Raw genomic sequence first — 13,293 nt, 5'->3', positions numbered from 1 at the left:
TTCAATTAGTAGTGTTTTTTTTAAGTGTTTAAAATCTTTTCCCTATTTACAAAATGCTGGTTCGAGTGTCCCCTACTTTGTTGTAAATACATGCTGCCACTGGAAGGAGTTCCATAACACTTCTTACACACTGAACACTCTGGAACTCAAAGCACTGTTTAAACCCTGACATCTCTAATTACACACTCCCTCACAGCCTACCTATGGCATCATCTTTCCTGGAAAAAGCATGCATTTCCTGCTCACAAACCATCAAATATTTCATCTCTCCCGCTTCCATCTAACCAATCCCATCAGACAACAATTTTTCATCATCCTGACAACTAGCCCCTCTGAGCCCACTGTCCCCAAGCAGGCCTACAGCAAGGTCTATCCACTTCAGGTCCATCCATCTCAGGCCCGCTTCTGTAGGGGCCTCCCAACTGCTGGCCAACCCTGTTAATTCACTGCTGGGCCAACTTTCAAATTTCCCCAGATATTATCTTAAAGCTAGAATCTAGACTCCTCTCATATTTCCATTTCTCTTCTTTCTGCTTTCCTCTTCCATTTTTAGTAGATTCTCACCTACAGAACTGAAGCTTTCATCATCATCTTAACAGTATTATACCCTCTTATCCTTCCTACATTGCTGACGTGCCAGCAGCTCTTCACCTTAGAGACCTACTATGGATTTGGATACAGCCTGGGTGGGAGATCCACACCCTCCCCCAGATTTTGAAGGACCATGAAGAGCTCATCAGACACTGCTGGAACATCTGGAACATCTTCGTTATCCCAGGCACAGGTCCCCCCTCAGGGCAAAGCAACTCCAAGGTGCCTTATCCTTTCATATAAGTTCAAAATAGAGAAACATATTTCACATACTACTCCCTGAAAGCCAGTCTCTCCTACCTGTAACTCTTGATAAGCAATTCCTCAACTTTTTAAATACAGAACTTTTTTTTTTTTTAATGTATTTTTGAAAGAGAGAGAGACAAAGTATGAGCAGGGGAGGGGGAGATAGAATCCGTGAAGCAGGCTCCAGGCTCTGAGCTGTCAGCCCAGAGCCCGAAGCGGGGCAAGAACCTGTGAACCAGGAGATCGTGACCTGAGCCAGTCGGCCACCCAACTGAATGAGCCACCCAGGCGCCCCTAAATACAGAACTTTTTATTAACATCAAAACATTTTCAGGACCATACACAATAGTGGGTTGAACTTTTATTATCCAATGATGTAGAACAACTTTTGTACAATTTTACAGACAACGCTTTAAGTATGAATCAGGCAGTGAACACCCTGTAATAACTTCACAGTTTATAGGTCAAGAATCACCATTCTAGAACTCTTAAACTCTATCAGGGGACCTCAGTTCCACAATACTCCCTCCTCCTCAATACAAACTCAGGCCTTTGCCTTCATACATGCAACTTTCCTAATAATTTCTTTACAAATGCAATTAATTTCTCTCTGTAATATTAAACATGAATGACATTCTTCTGATTTTGCAGACTCTGTCCAAGTCAATACACTACTTTGGAACTCTTCTGCCTCTAAATATGGTTTTTGGCCCTTTTTCCTAGAATTTTTATTTCTTCTTTCAAACCCATGGCAACAGTTCTCAACCTATTTCTGACTCCATTCACTGCTGGGTAACTGCCATCAATGATATCTCTCACAGTCTACCAGCTGGCACTATTCCTCAACATAAGAGTACTGCTCCTGTGGCGCCTGGCTGTCTCAGTTGATAGGGTATGTGACTTGATTTTGGGGTTGTAAATTTGAGCCCCACAATGGGTACAGAGATTACTTAAAAAAAAAAAAAGTACTATCCTATTACCTCGAACCTTCTTGGCCTAACTAGTCTCTGAATTTCTATCATTCCACTTGTAGTCTATAACATGGCAATGAACGATGAACAAAAAAGGCCTAGCATCACCCACACCTTCTGCATTCCTTGTATTGCACTTGTGTATTCATTGTTTCTTCCAATCCAACCGCAATTCCTTGAAGGCAATTCCCTTATTTTAGTCATCTCTCTGAAGGGCAAAGCACTAAGAATAAAACCATCACTTCAGATATCTTCCAATGCTTTCTAGGTACCTGAAATATACAGTCAAAAATTCCCAAACCACAGAAAGAGAACACCATTTTGCAGGATGCTAAATAGGGACAAAGCAAAAGAAATGTTCCATAATTAAAGGTTTAAGAACTACTGGGTTGAAGTCAACAGGTTTATTTGTAGAACTTTCTAGAAACTTTAATCTTGCTAATTGTGACACTTCAAAAGCAGAATTTCCCACACTTGTGTTATTAAACTCTTTCCCACCTTCTATTGCTTATAACCAGCACCTATTAACTTCTCCCTTCCAGAGAACACAACTGAGGAAATGCTTATTAAGTAATTAATCATTTTCTTTCACAACTACTTTATATCCAGTATAATTTCTAAGGATATATTAATAGTACTGGTTTTATGATTTATCCTAGCAGCCAGTCTTAGCATCCCTCAATTACTTCCAAAGCTATTAGTATAAATACAAAAAAAATTTTTTTTAATGTTTATGGATAGAGAGAGAGAGAGCATGCGCACGCACGCACACATGCATGCAGGGAAGGGGGAAAGAAAGAGGGAAAGAGAATCCCAAGTAGGCTCCTCACTGTCAGTACAAAGACCGACTTGGGGCTCAATCTCATGAACTGTGAGATAATGACCTGAGCCGACAGAGTCGGATGCTTAACCAACTGAGCCACACAGGCACCCCAAATACAAAAATCTTTTTAAGGAGTCATTTCAGGATACTTTTATTTCTTCTTAAGGTATGTTTCAGGTCGGGTTCAAACTCATAACCCTGAGATCAAAAGTTAAATGGTCTAGCGACTGAGCCAGCCAGTTGCCCCAAGGATACTTTTAAATTATAAGCTCCCTTACTGTGTCTAAATAGGGCCTCATTTGCCAAAATTCCATTTATATATACCACTGGATCACAGGGGTATACCTGCTCCTCCAGGGACAATGTCTAGAGCCATTCAGAATGGTCCCAGCTTTGGCACACCATCATAGGCTATCCTATAACACAGCCTCTAACAGCACTTGGCTATCCCAAACCCCTGGTAATATAACTGTTTAACTTTATACCAAGGAGGTTGGAAAAGCTCCAAAATCCACATGTGGTGTGTGCCCAGGCCAACTTTGAGGAGTTTGTGCTGTGAGACCTACAGTTCTTAGAGTTCTTTGTTGTCTAAAACAAAAAAAAACATGTCAACAGAGATTGTGGTGATTCTGTGTGTGCTGTGTCAGGGACTGGATCAAGCAGGCTTTTCTTACTGAGGAGCAGAATACTGTTTTGAAAGTGTTGAAGGAACAAACAGAGTCAGAAAACTAAATTAAATGCAGTTTTGAGGAGCGCCTGGGTGGCTCAATCAGTTGAGCTTCCATCTTCAGCTCAGGTCATGATCTCATGGTTCATAAGTTTGAACCCCGCGTTGGGCTCTGTGATGACAACTCAGAGCCTGGCGCCCGCTTTGGATTCTGTGTCTCTCTGTCTCTCTGCCCCTCCCCTACTTGTGCTCTGTCTCTCTCTCTCTCTCCCTCAAAAATAAATAAACATTAAAAAAAATCAAGAAAAAGAAATGCAGTTTTTAGTAATAGAAAATTCAGAGGCACCTAGGTGGCTCAGTCGGTTAAGCATCAGACTCTTGGTTTCAGCTCGGGTAGTTATTTCAGAATATGTGAGACTGAACTCCACGCTAGGCTCTGCACTGACAGCATGGAGCCTGCTTGGGATTCTCTCTACCCTTCCCCTTCACTCTGTTCTCAAAATAAATAAATAAATAAACATTTTTAAAAATGTATCAAAAGCTTTTTTAAAAAAAGAAGGTTATTACCCTACATTTATAAAGAAAAAAAACCAGCAAAATCTGCTAAAAGTTGGGGGTAGTAGCTTAAGTGACTTGCCATCTCTCACCAAAACAAAAGATAGTACAAATAAAAAAGGACAAAGTGTATTCCAAAGAACCATGAATGAGAGGATAAAATAAATTTGGAAAAGAGGCACACTATTCTTCTCTGGGAGATTCACAACACTTACTAGACCACTAAAAGATCCAAGAAACTCTCCAATGAAAACAGCCAGTTCAACACTGTTTAATCTACTGCTTACCTAATTTACTTGACCATGGAATCTTTTTTTTTTTTTTCCTGATTAACACTACTAACATCCCAACACAAGCTGGTAAACATTACGAAAGTCTTAGTACATCTGATTGGAAAAAGCATTATCACAGAATCTTCATTCTTCTGCTTCAACATTTTACAGTGTTGAACAAAATAACCTCTTAGAAAAACTTGGGACTAGGTAGCAGGTAATCAGAAGGTAAAATTATGAGTGGGGGGATGGGTGAAATAGGTGATGGAGATTAAGGAGGGCACTTGTCTGTGATGAGCACTGGGTGATGTACGGACTTGTTGAATCACTGCACTGTACATCTGAAACTAATATAACACTGTATGTTAACTGTACTGGAATTAAAGTAAAATGGAAAAAATAAACTTCTAAATTTTCCCATCTAATTCCATTCCCACTCACTTCCTCTGCCTAGAAATTTTATTTCAATGACTGAGATGCAGGAAGAAAATAAAGATGATGGCTTAACAGTTCAGTTTCAGAATTTACATTAAAAAGGAAATAAATTCTGAACCTTGTTTCTTGAATCATGCAAAACTCTGTTATGGATTACAAGCTTCAAATATTATTTCTTTACAACCCATCTGTTTCCTCAGCAGTAAAACTATGGAATGGGGATGTTGGCTGTATGAAAACTCTTAATCTAGTCTCCACCCCCAAAGCCTCACCCTTATCTGAACCTTTCCAAAGCAAATCTGACTTTTTCTTTTATGACACTCTGACTCCTTTTTTTTCCTGGAACAAGATAACTTGCAACCAGAAAGCCTGATGCTTAACAAGGCTCACATCTCATCATTCAGGAAGAGTCATCTTGGGGATTAACCAGTTTTGCAAATTCACTACTTCACAACTACAAACTAAAAATGTGTTTTTCAAAACCACTCTACCAATCAGACATAGCAAAAGTACACATGATTGTAAAGTCAGCTCCAATCTAATAATTTCAGAAGCTATTTATAGATTTTTCTGTTTTCGAGTTTTTTAAATCTACTCTAAATTTAAACCTGCTCCTTCTTTTCAGAAGCTGAAATTAGCAGAGTTAAATACAGGAAAAATATAAACTAATGAGAGCAAGCTCCCTCCTGCTAGGGTATTCTTGCAAAAGGCTATAAAGAATAAGTTTCCCAGATAGCTTCCATTCTATTACAGTCCTACTTCTCCCTTCTGAAAAAAGCATTCCTCTTCCAGAGATAAGGTTAGTTGTACATTTCAATAAGAGGTAACAAAACAATTATTTGGCCAAGTTAATACCTACTTTAGTGCTTATCAATCATTTCGGATATAATTCTGACAGTCCCCTTTACTACCAGTTTTAGGTAATAAAACTACTAAGTCTCAAAACATGGCATAAAAGCACCTATGTTTTAACTGCACTTGATAAAAAATGTATTAAATATGGACCAACACTGTTCATGGGTAAGTGTTTTAAATGGGTGCAAATGCACGTGATAAAGAATGTTATGGTCACTTTCAGGTCTCTTCCACTAGAGGGTTGGGTCTAAGCCCATTCACCAAGTTATTGATTAGCAATGGTTTCTGTTGAGACAGGGGGTGGCAGGAAGTAAGATCATGTATAATGCCATTGTCGTAGCTCTAGCTATATATAGTTCTATCTTCTATTGGGCCTGCCCGAAAGAAAGCAACTAAAAATAAATATCTTTAAAAGATAAACCCTAGAAGAATGCAAGATAAGTTCGAGAGATATCACCTGATGTTCCACAGGTTGCCTCACTCACCTGATGGACTCTTTTGAAGGCAAACCCCTCCACACTTCAGTTCCCTCTGCCCTCTCTCCTTTTCCAAGACATTTATCTACCTTTTGGTTCCCTTCTTCGCGCAAAACCGCCCCGTTTGCCCCCCAGATCTCCNGAGCAGCTCCAGGCACCACGCTGTGGGGGGGGGCAGAAACTCGGTGGCTGGCAAAGACGGGCGTTAAGGAAACAGGATGGAATTGTTAGCAAAGCAAATAGCCTTGCAGCCCGCGCCCAATGCTGTCCAAGGCCCCAGGCTCCGGCACCCCACGAAGCGGCGGAAAAAGGAGGAAGAAAGCGGGAGGCCTGAAAAAGGGGATCCTGAGGGGCAAATAAACAAGTCAGGATGGAAAAGGGACATAAAGCTGGGGGAGGGGGGGAAATGCGAAGAAAATTGAGCGAAGTAGGGAGGAAAGGTATCAAAATTCTTGATGCAAAGAGCCATTCAGGTTCGGCCAGTCTTTCTGGTGACAGGCAATTCAGTTACTCAAGCTCTATGTAATATACTTGGCCTCTAAACGCCCTCCGTACCCCATCCCCACCCCCATCCATTGCCTCCCTAACCCCCAGGTTTTATTTGCCAAGGAGATAGGGTGGGAAAATGTAAGGCTAAACGATACAACACAGTGCTCCTGGGCTTATGAAATTCGGCTGGCCCAGACTCCTGATGGCCCACCTGAGAAGACTGGGAATTGCCTAGATTTGACAGCCTAATGTTTGACTCACTGACGATTAATTCTGTGAATTAATGCACCGTTCCTGCCAAGACAGACTTAATCAGAGAGAGATGATGTTTTTGAGAATTTATTACTCAAGCATTTGCTCTAGGAAGATTTAAATGGTATCTTTAGTCAAATGTAGATGGTTATCATAACTATTAATGGCTCCAGATTAGAATCAAATAAAAACTTGATTGGCATACAGAACATGGCATCGACTTCTGACCCCAGATAGCTGGCCTTACCTCACATTTACAGTCTTCCTACTCTACCTCCCAGCCCTTTACATTCCAACAATGCTACAGGGTTTCCCAACTGGGCCAACATTCTCATATTTTGTACACATTGGTTTCTCTTTGTGGAATCCTCACCCTATCTCTACTTAAATGCTACTACCTCTTGGGGAAAACTTACCTTGTCTCCTCAGACAGAGTTAAGGACATGTATCAACCTCTCTCATTCTCTGAACTGCTCCCTTAAAACCAATATACTTCTAACATTTGTGTATTTCCCTACTGAGCTATATGTTTCTTGAGGCTAGCCCAAGCCTTTGCATACTCAACACCTAGTATAAACCCTAGCACAAAATAATAGATCAAAAATGTTTTTGAGGCACCTGGCTGGCTCAGTCTGTGGACCATGAGACTCTTGATCTTGGGGCTGTGGGTTTGGGCCCCACATTGGGAGAAAAGATTACTTAAAGGAATAAAATCTTTTAAACAATGTTTTTGAATGAGTGAAAAAAAATCCATATTTTTTCCTAGCAAAATTGACTTCCTATGGCTGGTTATATGACCAAGTGAACAAAGGGCTTTTCAGATTTTCTTAGAGGTAAAAATATGCCTTTTCATTACTTGCCTCAAAGAGAGGCTGGAAAATACAACATTTAATGAATCAAAGTATTTATCACCTAAGAGTCCTTTAACATTTCAGACCCTTAAACAGGTCCTTAAATGACCCCTGAGCAAAGTTCAAAAAAACAGTGAACTGTTTGTTAATAGACAACACATTTCTTAATTCAAGAGGCAAAACACTACAGATGTACAGCTTAGCCTCAGAACCCTCATCCAAGAGTTTCTAGTAAGACCACAGTGATGGTACCAAGGAGTCAAGGTAACAAACAAGAGAAAAGCAAGGGGTTCAATAGTATCTTAGTTTGGGCATGAAAACTATGGTTGTACTGCTGGCACTTTCTTTGTGGCATCAACAGGTTTGGTAGCAGTGCACAAAGGTTTTGTTCAAACACTGGAATCATACTTTTACTCCTTGGTGACTCTAGTTAATAATATTGTTGGTTCTTCATTTCTTTAGAAATGGCAACTGGAAGTCTTGATGGCCTTCTCCCCATCAGGCTGTATGGCAAGAAGAAGGTTGAGAGAAACTTTGAAAGTCAATATTTTCCTAACCCAATGCAACAAAGAGCCTTTTATAACTATGCTCCATTCAGGACACTAATGTGAAAGAACTGTTTGTCTAACCCCCATCTTTATAGAGCTTTGCCTTAGCTGGACCTTTGGGACTAGGGGCTGGAAAAGAAAATAAATGATCTGTGAAGGAAAGGGAACATCTGGGTCTAATTCAAACATCTGAAGATATGGATTTTCTCTCCTCATCAAAAATTCTGAACTGTACTTAAAAAAAAGAAAGAAGGAATGATGATAAGGAAGTGCCATGCATCATCTCTCTATGTAAGTCCATTTCCCTGTTCACGTTCTGTTAAACCTGATGGCTCTCAGTCTCCTCCGTGCCCTATAGCCTGATGGGAAGAAGGCCATCATGGCTTCCAGCTGCCATTTCTAAAGAAATGGAGAACCATAATTAAAATAGCCCAGAGGTGCCTGGGTTTCTCAATGAGTTAAGCATCCGACTTTGGCTCAGCATGATCTCATAGTTCATGGGTTTAAGCTCTACATCAGGCTCTGTGCTAACAGCTCAGAGCCTGGAGCCTGCTTTAAACTGTGTCTCCCTGTCTCTCTGTTCCTCCATTGCTCATGCTATCTCTCAAAAATAAATAAATGTTTAAAAACTGTTTTTAAATAATAAAACAACTTTGTAAGATTTTTATATGTTCCCATGTTTGTGAATTTTGTAAGCCCTTATCTGAATTCCAATAATAAACAGTAATAAAAGTATTAAAATTAAAAAGTCCTAGATATAAACTTCCAGTTATAAGTCCTGGGGATGTAACGTATAGGATGATAACTGTACTGAACTATACTGAATTGTATATTTGAAAGTTGCTAAGACAGTAGATCTTAAAAGCTTGCATCACAGGGGGGTACCTGGGTGGTTCAGTCAGTTAAGCATCCGACTTTGTCTCAGGTCATGATCTCAGTTTGTAGTCTGCGTCGGGCTCTGTGCTGACAGCTCAGAGCCTGGAGCTACTTCAGATTCTGTGTCTCCCTCTCTCTCTGCCCCTCCCCTGCTCACACTCTGTCTCTGTCTCTCTCATAAATAAACATTAAAAAAGATTTTTTTAAAAAGCTTGCATATGTTTGGTGATGGGTGTTAACAAGACTTAGTGTGGTGATGTTTTGCAACATATACATATATTGGATCATTCTGTTGTATATCTGAAACTAATATGTCTGTTATATCTCAATTTAAAAAGAAAGGCCTGTGCATAACAAGAATATGGGAAGCAGAGACACAAATGTCCTGATTTTTAGTGGAGAAATGTACCCAGTAGACAGAGAAGATGGTGGTATCAAAGGAAAAAGAAACAGGCAGAATCATAATGCCTATGAGATGGAAGAAATGGACACAAGAACAAAGGACATCAGCCAGGGCATCAGAAAGACCCCTTAAGTGAACCCCTTTGGTTCCACCACCACCCCAATTCAAACCAAAGTGACCTTTCAAAAATACAAATCTGTTTCTGTTTCTCCATGCTTCAAGTTCGGTGGGTATCCTGCAGGGTTAAGTCCAGACTCCTGTGTGCACACACATAATCACTCAGGACTTCATTCCTGCCAGTTTGATCAGCACCATTTCCCACCCCTCTGTTCAAGCGTCTTAGGGCCTAGGTCTTCTGAACTAGTTCCCTAAAAAAGGCCTATGATCCTCCTCCATCTTTGCATTTGCTCCTTTTTGAAAGGAAGCGTTAAAAAGGAAACCAGCTATTCTTTTCCTTGGCACTTCCTACAGAGGGCGCAGCCATCTCCTACCCGGCACCACGACTGCCCTCAGACCTCTGGTGAAGCCCAAGATCGTTAAAATGAGGACCAAGAAGTTCATCCGGCTCCAGTCAGACTGATATATCAAAATTAAGCAGGACTGGCAGAAACCCAGAGGCACTGACAATAGTGTGAGCAGAAGATTCAAGGGCCAGATCTTGAGGCCCAGCATTGGTTACGGGAGCAACAAGAAAACAGAGCACATGCTGCCCAGTGGCTTCCGGAAGTTCCTGGTCCACAGTGTCAAGGAGACTGAAGTGCTGCTGATATGCAATAAATCTCACTGTGCAGGGATTTCACAATGTCTCCTCCAAGAACCGCAAAGCCTTTGTGGAAAGAGCAGCCCAGAGGGCCTTGAGGATCACCAATCCCAATGCCAGGCTGTGCAGCAAAGAAAAGAAACAGACAGACAGCTTATGTGCATGTCGTATTTGTGTTAATAAAACCATAATACTACAAAAGAAGAAAAAAGGAAACCAGATGTTAAATAGTTAGGGCAGACTGTAGAGAACTAGATAGTCACAAAATCGGGTCTTAAGGGCACCAAAAAGTTCCCTCGTCCAGAATTACCTCCACTCCTTACCTATCACTTTGCCTAAACTATTTGTACTTCTATATTTAATGCAGAGCACCTCCCTTTTCTCCAGGAGATACACATTATGTCATTATCATCTAGTAACACTTTATAGTAACACTACCTATGGGATTAGTTTTCATTCGGGTATCAGGTATGACAAGGTCACTGAGGAAATGAGAGTTTTGATGAGGATGAACTTGATTCTGAAGTCAGTAAGAAGGCAGATGTGAACATATCACCTTGGTTGATGACACTGGGCAAGAAAGGGACAACATAAGGGCATGTGGAATTGAGCATGACTGTAAAGAGAGAGGGAGCTGAGGTATGGAAGAAGCAATCAGAAATAAGTTGGTAACGAAAGCAAAGTTTATCCACTGTAATGGTTAATTTTATGTATCAACTTGGCTGAGCCACAATGTCCAGATATTAGGTCAGACACTATTCTGGATGTTTATGTGAAGATGCTTTTGGATGAGATTAATATTTACATCAGTGGACTTTGGGGGCACCTGGGTGGCTCAGTCAGTTGGGTGTCTGAGTCTTGATTTAGGCTCAGGTCATGATCTTGCAATTTGAAGGTTCTAGCCCTCCATGAGTCTCCATGCCAACAGTGCAGAGCCTGCTTGGATTCTCTCTCTCTCCCTCTCTCTGCCTCTCCCCCACTTGTACACATTCTCATGCTCTCAAAATAAATAAACTAAAAAAAAAAATAAAAAAGCTTTAAATCAGTAGACTTTGAGTAAAGCAAATTGCTCTCTATAATGTAGGTGGGCCTCATCCAATCAGTTGAATAGAACAAAAGACTGACCTCCATGGAATAAGAAGGAATTAGCCAGCAGACAGCCTTTGGACTTGAATGACAACACTAGCTCTTCCCTGGTCTCCAGCCTGACAACCCACCTTGAAAATTTTGGACTTGCCAGCCTCCATAATTACACGAACCAATTCCTTGAAATAAAAGATAGATAGATAGATAGATAGATAGATAGATAGATAGATAGATAGATAGATAGAGATAGACAGACAGACAGACAGACATGCATACAATTTGTTTCGTTTCTCTGGAAAACCCTAATATATCGATTTAAAGTTGATCTTACTGATTTCTTCAAGGCTGAATATATGTATTTCAAATTTCTAAAGCATAGAGAGCTCTCAATAATTAATAACAGAAATCCCCTCAAAGTAGCTAAAGAAGGGATTTATTAGCTAATGTCATTGCAAAGGACAGGGATACAGCTTCAGACACACCTATATTCAGAGACAAAAACAGTGCTGTCAGAACTCTCTTTGATTCTCTCCCTGACCTTATGCACAGCGAAATGACCCCCAAACAACTCTAGGATCACATCTTTACTGCTTGTAGCCCAAGGGGAGAGAGGCTATTCCTCCATCCTCACTTTTCATATTCTAGGCAAGTATTCTAATCAGTCCAATACAGACTCCTGCACCCCACTCACTCCTCACTCCTGTGGCAGAGGGTAGGACACTGTGATTAGACAGTCCTACCAGCACCGCATAGACTCCTTATCTTTAAAGGGAAGGTGTTGCTTAAAAAAAAGAAGGGACATCTGGAAGACACAAACAAAAGATGTCCACTATTAGAGGATGTGGAGAAACAGGCACCCTCCTACACTGTTGGTGGGAATGCAAACTGGTGCAGCCCCTCTGGAAAACAGTGTGGAGGTTCCTCAAAATGTTAACAATAGAACTCCCCTATGACCCAGCAATAGCACTGCTAGGAATTTACCCAAGGGATACAGGAGTGCTGATGCATAGGAGCACATGGACCCCAATGTTCATAGCAGCACTCTCAACAATAGCCAAAACATTGAAACAGCCTAAGTGTCCATCAACGGACGAATGGATCAAGAAGATGTGGTTTATCTATACGATGGAATACTACATGGCAATGAGAAAGAATGGAATCTGGCCATGTGTAGCAACATGGATGGAACTTGAGGGTGTTATGCTGAGCGAAATAAGTCAGGCAGAGAAGGACAGCTACCATATGTTTGCACGTATAGGAGGATTAGGAGGAACTTAATGGAGGACCGTGGGGGAGAAGAAGGGGGGAAATAGTGGGGAAGAGGGAGGGAGGCAAACCATGAGAGACTCTTGAATGTTGAAACAAATTGAGGACTGATGGGTATGGCGGGGGAGGGGAAGGGGTGATGGGCATGGAGGGGGATACTTGTGGGGATGAGCACTGGGTGTTATATGGAAACCAACTTGACAATAAACTATTTTAAAAAAAATAAAATATGATGCATTCTAAGACATACTATTATGCATAAAAAGTCTTGAATGTTGTGAAAATATTCTTCTGGTATAATGTCAAGTGGAATAAAACAAGATGCAAAATTAAAAAAAAAAAAAAAAGATGAACACAGTCTTGACTGCTCCACTAGGAAACTTCAGGTTTAGGAATAAAAGATGCAGAATCCAACTAGATTTAATATACTCCCCTATATTCCTCTCTGGGGTGCCTCCAAACTTCTTGGTAGGCAGAACCTGGGCCACAGCTTTCTAGCTCTGAAGGAGGAAACTCATTCTACTGCCAAGAAATTGTCCACAAATGGGAAGCCATGAGATTAACTAGTCCTATGTACTATTTCTGTTCTGTAGGAAGTGATCAGAGCTTGAATGGAAGCAGACCCATTCAGGGAGCTGCCTAGAGCTGAAAGAGCACTAGAAATGTAAGGTGACAGGAGAAAAAACAAAACTATTTTCTTGTTCCTTTCAGGGGACACAAAGGCACTTCTGCAGAGCCTGCAAGCACCCTGTGGAGATTCCATAGATACCTCTGCTGCAGGGCGGAATGGAAGTATAAACCTGGTTTTTCCCAAAGGGGTGTAAATACCCACTGGAAGAGCAGCTGGCTTCATATTTCTTGAAAAAGGGAC

The 13,293-nt window shown here is 40.9% G+C and overlaps 1 protein-coding gene and 1 pseudogene across 1 annotated transcript in view; one reads left to right on the top strand and one right to left on the bottom strand.

The window, feature by feature from the left end:
- The window catches only part of GFPT1 (glutamine--fructose-6-phosphate transaminase 1), a 52,352-nt gene extending 50,380 nt beyond the window's left edge, over positions 1-1,972 (bottom strand). Inside the window, exon 1 of the mRNA XM_077766376.1 lies at positions 1,921-1,972. Coding sequence (XP_077622502.1) covers positions 1,921-1,957 — 37 coding nt within the window. The 5' untranslated portion in view covers positions 1,958-1,972. The remainder of the gene's footprint in view (positions 1-1,920) is intronic.
- Positions 1,973-6,109: 4,137 nt separating this feature from the next.
- LOC144233519 (large ribosomal subunit protein eL32 pseudogene) lies at positions 6,110-10,305 on the top strand (annotated as a pseudogene).
- The last annotated feature ends 2,988 nt before the right edge of the window (positions 10,306-13,293 follow it).

This window comes from Crocuta crocuta, unplaced genomic scaffold (assembly GCF_008692635.1).
Source record: "Crocuta crocuta isolate KB4526 unplaced genomic scaffold, BGI_CrCroc_1.0 scaffold113, whole genome shotgun sequence".
NCBI classification, from domain to species: domain Eukaryota; kingdom Metazoa; phylum Chordata; class Mammalia; order Carnivora; family Hyaenidae; genus Crocuta; species Crocuta crocuta.
The sequence above is the reverse complement of the archived record's forward strand: the minus strand, read 5'-3'. Positions and strand labels throughout refer to the sequence as shown.